Source organism: Heloderma suspectum, chromosome 5 (assembly GCF_057233095.1).
Source record: "Heloderma suspectum isolate Gila_16-S chromosome 5, 16-S_ref, whole genome shotgun sequence".
NCBI lineage: Eukaryota > Metazoa > Chordata > Lepidosauria > Squamata > Helodermatidae > Heloderma > Heloderma suspectum.
In genome coordinates, this window is record NC_139462.1 from 209458172 (window position 1) to 209471353 (window position 13182).

At 42.3% G+C, this 13182-nt stretch overlaps 1 protein-coding gene across 13 annotated transcripts in view; it reads right to left on the reverse strand.

Annotated features, from left to right (window-relative positions):
* The window catches only part of CUL2 (cullin 2), a 55282-nt gene that overhangs the window by 1938 nt on the left and 40162 nt on the right, over positions 1–13182 (reverse strand). For 11 of the 13 annotated variants that reach the window (XM_084859204.1, XM_084859211.1, XM_084859208.1 and 8 more), the window contains 4 exons: positions 11536–11738; positions 10243–10344; positions 1959–2075; positions 479–1079 (listed from right to left, as the gene is read on the reverse strand). In XM_084859204.1, coding sequence (XP_084715330.1) covers positions 948–1079; positions 1959–2075; positions 10243–10344; positions 11536–11738 — 554 coding nt within the window. In that variant the 3' untranslated portion in view covers positions 479–947. Of the gene's footprint in view, positions 1–478; positions 1080–1958; positions 2076–10242; positions 10345–11303; positions 11365–11535; positions 11739–13182 lie in introns of those variants that run through there. The other 2 variants (XR_014792450.1, XM_084859213.1) reach the window with 2 other exon arrangements.

Consider the following 13182-nt stretch of genomic DNA (forward strand, 5'->3'; position numbering starts at 1 on the left):
GGCTTGACAGGCATTTACTGCTTCTCCTTTCTACCACCTCCATTGTCTAGGCCAGACTAAGAGGCAGGTGAACAAGAGGCTCCAAAGGTGAAGAGGAACAGCTCCAGGGGATTCTTATCAGTAGGCCCCTGCTTGAGTGTGTGCCCTTGGCAGGTGCCCAACCATGCCAGCCTTTGATGCCGGCCCTGCTAATCATATTGCAGGCAAATCAGAACTCTCCAGTTTCCATATTTGCAGTTCAGTCCTGAACCGAGTAACCTGGAAATAAGATCTATTATTTTAATATAATACCATTTTAACAAATGGCCACAGTCCATGCCCACCTACATGAAATAAATGCCATTGCACTAAATGGGCCTTGCTTCCAAATAAAAATGCATAGGACTAGGCTGTAGGTGTACTTAAGCCTGGAAATAATGTAGATGTAATCCTTCAAAACTGCTTTATTTCTGAATTAAAAATCAAGTCACAGAACATATTCCATTTCTTTATTTATTTGACAAGCAGCAGTATCATGTTCTTGTTTTTACATTTTAATGTAGATACAATTATTATGTTATCTGCCATATTACAATATTTAGTCTGTTTTAACTTTGCCTTTTAAGATACATTAAAAAACATCAACTGCAAACGTGGGGGGATGGAGGGGGTGAAGGGTGAAGCATGGTATTCAACCAAAATTTCCACATTTCAGCAAGACTTCACTCATTCTCTTTTAGTAAAGTTTTAAGAAATGTCATAATGACATGAGCTTGGAATATCTATAGGCTTTTTGTTTTCATTGACGCTCATGACATGGCACTGGTGATGTTGTAAACAGCAGAAAAAACAGGGGCTGCCAAGTGACCAATTATGGAGGCACAACAGACCTGCTTTTTTCCCCCACAGGACACACCAAGCAGTGACAGCAATGATATCCGTACAACCATACCTGCAGGATTATAATCTCATGCTACATAGCTGTACTCATCTGCTGAGGCCTGGCTCCGCTCAATGTACTGTTTGTCTATCAGAACTTCAATACATTTTTTAATCATGCTGATACTTGGGTTAAACCTAGCTCTTGATTGGCTAATTACCTGAGAGAGAGAGAGAGAGAGAGAGAGAGAGAGAGAGAGAGAGGCTTTATATAAATACCATCTAGTTAATGAGCCTCAAAATCAAGCCAATTACCACATTTTGCACATCAATGTTTTTAAAACGGCAAACATTCATTTTTTTGAACTATGGGCCAATTCACATATTTTTCTCCTGCATGTAAGAACATAAGAAGAGCCAGGCTGGATCAGACCAAGGGTCCACCTAGTCCAGCATTCTGTTCACACAGCGGCCAACCGGCTGTCGACCAGACAACCACAAGCAGGACATGAGTGCAACAGCACCCTCCCACCCGTTCCCCAGCAACTGGTGTACATATGAAAACTCTTGATCTGTCCTCAGAGCATCAGGCCTCATATGGAGGAATGCATATGTCAACTTGCTGACAAATGAAGTCAATTCCATTATCAGGACTTCTGGAAAAAGATACTCTTCCGATTATGAAAATTGCTACCTGCAGTTTCAATGTGTCACCCAGCTCACATGTGCGTTTCTCTATGCAATCTCTCTGTGAACAGGCTCAGAATTGCCTGCAAACAGTCCACATAACAAGCTTACACTACATGGTCACAGGACTTGCTCCTGGTGGAGAATTTCTAAAGTCCAACCATCTTTCAGATGCACTACAACATTTTTATGTCGCTTGGTTTGCTGCTGCTGAGGGATGTCTAGCGTGACAATTTATATCGTAAGCTGTGTATTTAAAATCCACTGTTCCAAAACCAGAGCTCCAATGTATACATAGCATTAGGGCATACTAAGCCAGTCAAAATAGCTAAATATAAACTGTCTCTCTTAACAAGATCTCCTCTGTTCTGAATACTTCCACCAGCACCTCTGTAACACCAGGTCGCACATACCTCCTGAATTAGAGCATTGTGTCGTAGCAGTTTTCGTGCTTTCATGATGCGGACTATAGCAGCCTGAAGGTACATTTTCCTATCTTCATCTACAGCACTTCTGGTTTGCTCTGTCTCCTGCAACATATGAACAGCAATAGTTAAGAAAAGTGCAATTAAGGGGGTTAATTGAGATGTTTGTACCGGGTGTGCAACCATGGAGTTGTATGTTCAAATTGCACATTCCATGATATTCAAGGTTAGTTGGCGCTTTGTCAGTAAATAATCTGGGGCAAGTTAATGCTCTAGTGCTCTTTGAAGCTAAAGTGGGTGTTGATCTCAGAGTTTCCTGGATGAGAGACCACTGAGACAACCCTCTAAGCCGCCACGGGCATTTTAAACAAAGAAAGGCAAGAGGCATAGAAGCATAATATTGAAAAAGCTATGCAATTTAGAATTTAGGTTTTAAGAAAAACATCAGGGATCAACATAGGGGTTTATAAAAACTATGAACGATTTAGGGAGAAAGAACATTTCTTTCTCTTATATAATACTAGAAGTAAAATAAAGGTGATGTGCAGTTAAGTGCAGGTGGGCCAAAAGAGAGTACTACTTCACACAATGCAGAACGGAATTCACGACAAGATGCAATAAAACCTATTAGTGTAGATACATTTTGGGAAACAACAGTTTTAGATACTCATGGAAGATGGGTATATAGTCATAATAGCTGAATGGAACCACACAGAGGCAAAATATGGCTGAAAACAGTACACTGGGGATGAACAGCAGAGGAAGACCATTCTTGTCACTCTCTAATTGCGAGCTTCTAGAAGCATGTGGTTGGCTGCTGAAAATAGAATGCTGGAATAGACTGATCTGGGTCAGATCCTGCAAGGTAATTCTTATAAATATGTTGGAAAGATTCATTGAATATTCTCAGGTCAACTGTTATAAATCCAAAGAATGTGCTACTCAAAACAAGTGGGATATGCATTCTTCCTTCCTGTCTCTGGTAAGCAAAGCTACAATCTCAGCATTCCTTCAATGTGTCCTAGTCATGATAGCTATATATAACCTCAGGTTCGAAGGCAATTTACCACTGAATATTGGCTGCTGGGAGCAGTAATGGGACAGGGTTGCTTTCGTGTTCCTGCTTATGGGCTTCCTAGAGGCATCTGAGTGGCCACCGTGGAAAATAGGATGATCAACTAGCTGGACCACTTGTCTGATGCAGCAGGATTTGTCTCCCATTCACCAGAACAGCTTTACAGAATAGAACCTCCAGAAACAACTGCTAAAGAAAAGTTTAGTATTGTGTGAATGAATTTCTCCTTTGGAACTGCTATTCAGGATGAAAAACAGTGACAGCTCTGAGATGCTGGACACAACCTGAACAAGGCACTTTACTTATTTTGTTTTCTTTTAACTACAAGAGCTGGAATGAAGCGCTCTTCACATAAACTAGACACGTCTCTGGGTTCTAAAATATGGAGGTGTGGCTACATCGAATAATTATAGGATACTGCCCTATGTAACCACACCTGCATTCTGTCCCCGCTCTAGAAGAATAGAATGGATTGCTAGCGCAACAGGAACTAGCTGTTTTTGAAACAAGTGGAAATGAATGGACTACTAGCGCAACAGGAGCTAGCATGGAAACAAGTGGCAACGCTAGTTTCTGGAATGGGGCAAAAAAAAACAGAGCTTACAGAAGGGAGATAAACTGACCTTCCCCATTTGGGAACAGAGCATTTCCATTTATTCTGTGCTAGTTCCTGTTGCGCTAGTGGATTGGACCACTAGCGCAACAGAACTAGCAGAAGTGTAGTGGCAGTATAGGATACTACCTATTGTCTACAGCAGGGGTAGACAATCCTTTTAGGCCTGAGGGCACATTTGGAAATTTGAGAAACTATCTTGCACACCACCCACAAAACAGCTGTCATGGGAGGTGTCAAAGGACAAGCAAACTGCCCAAAAGACTGAGTACAAGGCGGGCCCCAACACACTGAACAACTCCTTTGAACCCACAGTTTTTAGCACCAACAGAAACATATTTCACAAAAAGCAAATGCTTTTTCTCCCCTGGCCCCTCCTCTACCAGTCAAATCATTGCCCCCTAAACACTTTTTTCACTCGTTAGAATCATAGAATAGTAGGGTTGGAAGGGGCCTACAAGGCCATCGAGTCCAACCCCCTGCTCAATGCAGGAATCCAAGTCAGAGCATCCCTGACAGATGGCTGTCCAGCCTCGTCTTGAATGCCTCCAGTGTGGGAGGGCCCACCACCTCCCTAGGTTCACCACCCACAGATGCACTCTCTTCCACACACACATGCAAGCACCCCATGTATCCATCATGGAAACTGGGAGGGGTAGGACACCTTGGTGGGTGCCAAGAATGGTATTAGTGCCTGTGGGCACTATGTAGCCTACCCCTGGTCTACAGTATTTTGAGGAACTACCTAAAAACTGGCTGTCCATGTACACTAAGAGGCAACAAAAAGTTGAGTTACTTCTGAGTAAACATGCTAGGGATGGCACTGTAAAGGAATTGAAGACTCCCTGTGAGCTTAGGGTTTACTTCCTAATAAGCATGCTTTAGGATTCCACTGCCAGAAACTCTTATGGGATCAGTGTAGTGATAAACAGTTTGACAAACTGTGGCACAACCACAAAATGGCTCCCACGGAGGATGCAGCTAGTCACATAATGGCTGCCATGGCAGCCTGGCTAGTCAAAAGTAGCTGAAGAGAGGGGTGTGTGTGGGCCTCAGAGAGAGAGAGAGAGAGAGAGAGAGAGAGAGAGAGACTGACTGACTGACTGACTGACTGAGACTACAGGCTGGGAGGGAGAAATAGCAAGGCAAAGGGGTAGAGGGAGAAAAAGAGCAAGGCCAGAGGCTAGAAAGGGAGAAAAAGAAGACTACCCTAACATTTTACAAGGTTTTTATTTAAAAAAAACTTTGTGAAGGGGGCAGGGAGTAGAGAGCTTCATGGGGGGAAGTCCCTGTGGCTGCCATGGCACCTGCCGCACTGAGGACCCCTGCTGTAGCTTATTATGAAGCTGAGATGTAAGATACATTCATTCTTAGCTTATTTAAGAGAGCAACCCTATGGCCGCTAGACAGAGGCTAGACGGCCACAGGATATGCTATTTTCCGGGAACCAACGTCACAGGCTCCGACCTCCCCCCACTTCCGCACTGCCTCGTGCAATCGGCTGTCTAGAAGAAAAACCAGGGCAGGAGAAGCATGGAGGGAATGATCCCCTCCGTGCTTTTCCTGTCCTGCTTTGGATAGGCGGTTGCCTCTGAGTTCAGAGGTGGCCGCCTATCTAGATAGGAAAGGAAAGGAAAGGTTCCACTTGTGCAAGCACCGGGTCATTACTGACCTCTAGAGGGACACCGCTTAAGCCGGCATTTTCATCGCAGACTGTAGTGGGGTGGTTTGCCATTGTCTTCCCCAGTTGTGACTACCTTTCCCCCAGCAAGCTGAGTACTCGTTTTACCAGCCTCGGAAGGATGGAGGGCTGAATCGACCTGAGCCGGTTACCCAAGACCCGGCTTCCGCTGGGATCAAACTCAGGTCATGGGGAGAGTTTCAGTTGCGCTACTGCCACCTACCACTCTGCGCCACACGAGGCAGGATTGCACCCTAATTATTGGTTATGACACATGGCTGAAAAGAATGACATTCCAAGCTCAAACTCTGTATTTTTGAAGCTATAGTTCTTAACATGTTGAAACGCCTAACATTGCTAGCTGTACTGTACTGAGACTTAGAATCATAGAACAGTTGGAAGGGGCCTACAAGGCCATCGAGTCCAACCCCCTGCTCAATGCAGGAATCCAAGTCAGAGCATCCCTGACAGATGGCTGTCCAACCTCGTCTTGAATGCCTCCAGTGTGGGAGAGCCCACCACCTCCCTAGGTAATTGGTTCCATTGTCGCATTGCTCTAACAGTCAGGATGTTTTTCTTGATGTTCAGCCGGAATCTGGTTTCCTGTAACTTGAGCCCATTATTCCATGTCCTGCACTCTGGGATGACTGAGAAGAGATTCTGGCTTTTCCTGTCTGTGACAACCTTTCAAGTACTTGAAGAGTGAACTGCCCAGAGAGCTTCGGCTATTGGGTGGTATAGAAATGAAATAATAAATAAATAAATAAATAAATAAATAGCACTATCATATCTCCCCTCAGTCTTCTCTTCTCAAGGCTAAACATGCCCAGTTCTTTCAGTCTCTCCTCATAGGGCTTTGTTTCCAGTCCCCTCATCATCTTTGTTGCCCTCCTCTGAACCCTCTCCAGCTTGTCTGCATCCTTCTTAAAGTGCAGTGCCCAGAACTGGCCACAGTACTCCAGATGAGGCCTAACCAGTACTGAGTAGAGGGGAACTAGTACTTTCCGGGATTTGGAAGCTATGCTTCTATTAATGCAGCTCAAAATAGCATTGGCCTTTTTTACAGCCACATCACATTGTTGCCTCATATTCAGCTTGTGATCGACTTCTTCCTGTCCTGTGAAGTGGTTGTTGTCCCCTGCCCCCAGTTTACTGTGGCTTACCAGAAAGAGGTGGGGTAGTTGATCATAGGAATGTGCATTAAGGGGTTGTTGTTTATTCGCTCAGTCGCTTCCAACTCTTCGTGACTTCATGGACCAGCCGACACCAGAGCTTCCTGTCGGCCGTCACCACCCCCAGCTCCCTCAAGGTCGAGTCCATCACCTCCAGAATATCATCCCATCCATTTTGCCCTTGGTCGGCCCCTCTTCCTTTTGCCTTCCACTTTCCCTAGCATCAGCATCTTCTCCAGGGTGTCCTGTCTTCTCATTATATGGCCAAAGTACTTCAGTTTTGCCTTTAATATCATTCCCTCAAGTGAGCAGTCTGGCTTTATTTCCTGGAGTATGGACTGGTTTGATCTTCTCGCAGTCCAAGGCACTCTCAGAATTTTCCTCCAGCACCACAGTTCAAAAGCATCTCTCTTCCTTCGCTCAACCTTCCTTATGGTCCAGCTCTCGCAGCCAGAGGTTAGTACGGGGAATACCATTGCTTTAACTATGCGGACCTTTGTTGTCAGTGTGATGTCTCTGCTCTTCACTATTTTATCAAGATTTGTCATTGTTGTCCTCCCAAGAAGTAAACGTCTTCTGATTTCCTGGCTGCAGTCAGCATCTGCAGTAATCTTTGCGCCTAGAAATGCAAAGTCTGTCACTACCTCCACGTTTTCTCCCTCTATTTGCCAGTTCTCAGTCAAGCTGGTTGCCATAATCTTGCAACCCAGCTTTTGCACTTTCTTCTTTCACCTTCGTCGTAAGGTTCCTCAGCTCCTCCTCGCTTTCAGCCATCAAAGTGGCATCATCTGCATATCTGAGATTGTTAATGTTTCTTCCAGCGATTTTAACTCCAGCCTTGGATTCATCAAGCCCAGCACATCGCATGATGTGTTCTGTGTACAGGATGAATAGGTAGGGTGAGAGTATACAGCCCTGCTGTACTCAAACCAGTCCGTTGTTCTGTGGTCTGTTCTTACCGTTGCTACTTGGTCATTATACAGATTCCTCAGGAGGCAGACAAGATGACTTGGTATCCCCATACCACCAAGAACTTGCCACAATTTGTTACGATCCACACAGTCAAAGGCTTTAGAATAGTCAATAAAACAGAAATAGATGTTTTTCTGAAACTCCCTGGCTTTCTCCATTATCCAGCGGATACTGGCAATTTGGTCTCTAGTTCCTCTGCCTCTTCTAAACCCAGCTTGTACATCTGGCAATTCTCGTTCCATGAATTGCTGGAGCCTACCTTGCAAGAGCTTGAGCATTACCTCACTGGCATGTGAAATAAGTGCCACTGTTCAATAGTTTGAACATTCTTTAGTGTATCCCTTTTTTGCTATGGGGATATAGGTTGATTTTTTCCAATCTGTTGGCCATTCTTGTGTTTTCCAAATTTGCTGGCATATGGCATGCATCACCTTGACAGCATCATCTTGCAAGATTTTAAACAGTTCAGCTGGGATACCGTCATCTCCTGCTGCCTTGTTATTAGCAATGCTTCTTAAGGCCCATTCAACCTCATTCTTCCTGATGTCTGGCTCTAGCTCACTGACCACACCGACAAATCTATCCCCCATATTATCCTTCCTATACAGATCTTCCAAATATTCTTGCCACCTTTCCTTGATCATTTCTGCTTCTGTTAGGTCCTTGCCATCTTTGTTTTTGATCATACCCATTTTTGCCTGGAATTCACCTCCGATGTTTCTAATTTTCTGGAAGAGGTCTCTTGTCCTTCCTGTTCTATTATCTTCTTCCACTTCCGTGCATTGCTTGTTTAAAAATAAATCCTTATCTCTTCTGGCTAACCTCTGGAATTTTGCATTTAATTGGGCATATCTCCCCCTATCACTGTTGCCTTTTGCTTTCCTTCTTTCTTGGGCTACTTCCAGTGTCTCAGCAGACAGCCATCTTGCCTTCTTGGTTTTCTTTTTCTTTGGGACGCTTTTTGTTGCCGCTTCCTGAACAAGGTTGCGAACTTCTGTCCATAGTTCTTCCGGGACCGTATCTACTAAATCTAGTCCCTTAAATCTATTCTTCACCTCCACTGCATATTCATGAGGAATATTAGTGAGCTCATATCTACCTGATCTGTGGGTCTTCCCTATTCTCTTTAGTCTGATTCTAAATTGTGCAATAAGGTTTGTGATCTGAACTACAATCAGCTCCAGGTCTTGTTTTTACCGACTGCATGGATGTCCGCCACCTTTGGCTACAAATGATGTAGTCAAGGGGTATCATATTCTATATCCGGCAGTGCAATTTGTCTTTAGCGGGAAGCGTAATAATTGAATACTCAACTTAGAATTTAATGTTCTTTTATTTTAAAGTGACAGGTCAAATAGTTCATAATGTATTGTCAATGGGACAGTGCGACTGTTTGAAGAGAAATACAATATTTTGTATTTCAAAAATAATTTTTGTGAACCGCCCAGAGAGCTTCGGCTATTGGGCGGTATAGAAATGAAATAAATAAATAAATAAAATAAAAATATTTTGTAATAGTGTAATGGGCAGTGTGATTATTTTTAGTATTGTGATAAAAGGTATTGGGTAGTGCTATATTATAAGTAACTGGTAGTGCAATATTTTTCTGGATACAGTTGTAAATATGTCCATGATATACGTAATGAGGACAGTGTTCAGAATCTTAAATAGTGTTTCCAGGATATAAACAAACATGTACCATGAAAACTAGGAATAAAAAATGGAAAACTTCAAGAAAAACAGAAAACACATTTCCTATGTTAGGAAAAACAAGGTTAAACAGAATTTAAGTTGTTTGAAACAGATTTGAGGCTTTCATGCAAAGAATGAACAAGAAACCTGAAAAAACGTCAGAGAATAAAGGTCGCAATCTTAAGCACACATATACAGGCATATGTATCCCTGAAAAGAGTGGGACTTACTTCTGAGTAAGTATGTATAGGGTTGCACTACAGAGGCATTAGAAAGTAGATTTCAAGTTCTGTCAGATAATAGAAGATGTATTAAATAATTTGAAGAATCCTAATGAAATAAACAAAAACCAAGGAACAAAATAGAACAGTACGCATTGCACGTGAAGTAAACAAAAACCAAAAAGTATTGTGGGCCCACGCAGAACGAACACACACACACACACACACACACGTACGTGAGACCTCCCCCCCCCCCCCCCGATTCAGGAATATTTTTAGTTCTTTCCTCTAAAAACAAACAAAAAACATTCACCCTTCTCAATTCAAGGCCCAACACTTATTTGCAATGTACTGCCTTGCCAGTGAATAGATGGTTTTCCTCTTTAACTTCCTTAATACCATTTTTAGGTTGTGGAGAACTTAACTTTTTTTTGGCACAGAGAGCTAGGTACAAGTGTGCCATAACCTGTTCGTGGATTATTTATATTGGGTTGGATCAATACCTAGTCATACTTAGAGTGGGCCCATTGAAATCAATGCAACTTGTTTTAAGTCCTGTTGATTTCAATGGGTGTGCCCAAGTATGGACTTGGATCCAACTCATTGCTGGGATATGATTGTAATAGCAATCTATATGCACTGGATTTGGCAACTTCAAAATGTCTTACTGTCCAACTTATTTGAAATGTCCTGCTGCCCATTGTGTCAGTATTCTTGCATCCCTCCCATTAGCCTTTCCTTTGTCAACACCAAAAAGTTTCAGTTTTGAAAATCAGTTTCAATTTTATACCATACCTTCCACAGAACCTCAAGCAACATATTATCAAAGCTGACAGAAATACTTGCCTGTGGCGTATCTTTTTGCATTGATGTAGTGATTTTAAATTTTGTTCGTTTACTGCTGAAGTTCATATTTAATGAAAAAGTAGACTCTGCCTCTACATCTTCCTGCAATGAGAAACACATGTGTTATTTCTCTCTCCCCGCCCCGGCACCCTTCTCTCACTCTCACACACAAACACACAGAGAAATGGTGCCAAAGACGTTAACAGCTTGTCTGTTTTCCCAAGGACAGTTTGCTTGAAAAATCTAGATACATATGGCTTACATCTCCTACACTGAAATGTAAACATATTGCTACTTGCTCAATTTGGGAAGTTTCAATTATTTAACTTCCCTATGCTACAGTCTGGTTGTCCAGGACAGTGAAGGTAATGCAGTTTTAAAATGAACCCAGTGTAATTGTTTCACTATGCTGAACACAGAATCCCTAAAGTTGTTAACAAGAAAAAAATACAGTAAATGTAACATTACTGGAAAGTAATTAGAACAAGCATTAGTATATCAATCCTGTGGCATTAGAATTTAGTATGAAAGTAGTATTTAATACAAAAGTAACAAGGAAAACTGTATTTCCTAGTCCTCTAAAATTGAATTACAAGGGACGCTGGGAAAAAGTGCACTTCTCCTTATAGATAATCTGCTTTCAGCTGTGGAGTAGACATAACCAAGGACATGCCTATGCTGTAGAGGGAAAAGGTGCAGAACTGCTCAAGGATTTGGTTAGGAAACTTCCTTTTGCCTCTTCTAGGAATGACCCAATGCTAACTCATTTCAAGGTCAGGAAAGCTCTAGTTGAGAGGTGCTTTATGATGTTCTCCCTGCTAACCAAAGTCCCTTTCACAAAGAAGTTTCACTTAGTTGATGCATAGAACACACATACTTCCAGACTTCGGTTAGCATCCAAAGAACTATTTGAGGTGTGCCCAGTGAGGGTTTTTTTTTTTAAACTTTCCACCTATTTTGAAAAAGCAAGCCTCCATGCCATATTTACAAACTGTTTTTGAACACCCCTAAGTTTCAAAAGCAGTGTGCCCTGGGACCTGAGGTTAAAAAAAAACACATACCCCAAAACTTTTTCAAGCATGCGTAACTAGCTGTGCAGTTCTCATGGACAACAATCCAAACCTGCAAAAAAATGTGGCCAATATATTTTTCTATATTTGCTGTGGTTTAGTAATGATGGAAGACAATAGTTTACCTCCAAGAAAAATACAAAATAAAACACTTGGAAATGCAAGTAAGAGACAGAAGCAAAGGCATTCCAACAAGATGTTCTATGTCATCTTTGTGACATACCTTGTCTGAGTCATGGTTGATCATTTTGACATCAAGTAATGATTTGATAGTTTTTGTCAGTTCCTTTTCATTCATCTGTGTACTGTCTTGAAGTTCTTTGTAACTGACAGTTTCACTATTGTTGAAAGCAAGGAGCACTGCCATTTGGTAGGTTGTGACCATGGCTACATACGGTTTGCACAAATAATTCATTTTGACCTCACCTGCAAATTAATTATACATTTTATACACTAGTATAATATGCAACCTATGTTACAAGTAAAACATGGCATCTTTTCTTCATCTTGGGAGTAGGCATGAAATGCCCCTACAAGAACTACTATTGGATCCCAGCCTGGTGGTTAAGAAACAGTAACCTAACCTGGCTTACAGGGTTGTTGCGAAGAGAAATGAAATAAGAAAAGTAAAGCGCTCTGAAAACTGACAAGTGCTATAGAAGTATTCCAAAATTTTAATTAGAATATCTTGCCTAGTTTTATTAAAAGGGCCATCTCAATACAAGAAAGAGTTTGCGTAAAACCCATACTCGTGTGTATTGCAGAAGTCTTACTAAATGTGTTTAGTACCGTAAATTTTACATCCTGTGCCCAACTTTGTTCTTCTGTATGTCTATACAGAATACAATTCTGTATGTCTATACAGTATGTCCCCTTCATGGATCACTGCCTTGTTGCGGCGAAGGGGCTTGCGTAACTCAGTGAAGCCATAAGCTATGCTGTGCAGCGCCACCCAAGACGGACAGGTCATGGCAGAGAGTTCTGACAAAATGTGGTCCACTGGAGAAGGAAATGGCAACCCACTCCAGTATTCTTGCCAAGAAAACCCCATGGAACTTAACACAAGGCTAAAAGAGATGACACCGGAAGATGAGCCCCTCAGGTCGGAAGGTGTCCAATATACTACTGGGGAAGACCAGAGGGTATTTCCAAGTAGCGCCAGAAAGAGTGAAGCGGCTGGGCCAAAGCCGAAAGGACACTCAGCTGTGGATGTGTCTGGTGGTGAAAAGAAAATCCGATGCTGTAAAGAACAATATTGTTTAGGAACCTGGAATGTCAGATCAATGAATCAAGGTAAGCTGGAGGTGGTCAAACATGAGATGGCAAGATTGAACATCGACATCTTGGGAATCAGCGAACTAAAATGGACAGGCATGGGCGAATTTAATTCAGGTGACCATTATATCTACTATTGTGGGCAAGAATCCCTTAGAAGAAATGGAGTAGCACTCATAGTCAACAGAACGGTGGGAAAAGCAGTACTGGGGTATAATCTTAAAAACGATAGAATGATCTCAGTACGAATCCAAGGCAAACCATTCAACATCACAGTAATTCAAGTCTATGCCCCAACCACTGATGCCGAAGAAGCTGAGGTTGATCGGTTCTATGAAGACCTACAACACCTTCTAGAACTAACACCAAAAAAAGATGTCCTCTTCATCATAGGGGATTGGAATGCTAAAGTAGGAAGTCAAGAAATCACCGGGGTAACAGGCAAGCATGGCCTTGGTGTACAAAATGAAGCAGGACAAAGGCTAACAGAGTTTTGCCAAGAGAACACGCTGATCATAGCAAACACTCTTTTCCAACAGCACAAGAGACGACTCTACACATGGACATCACCAGATGGTCAATATCGAAATCAGAT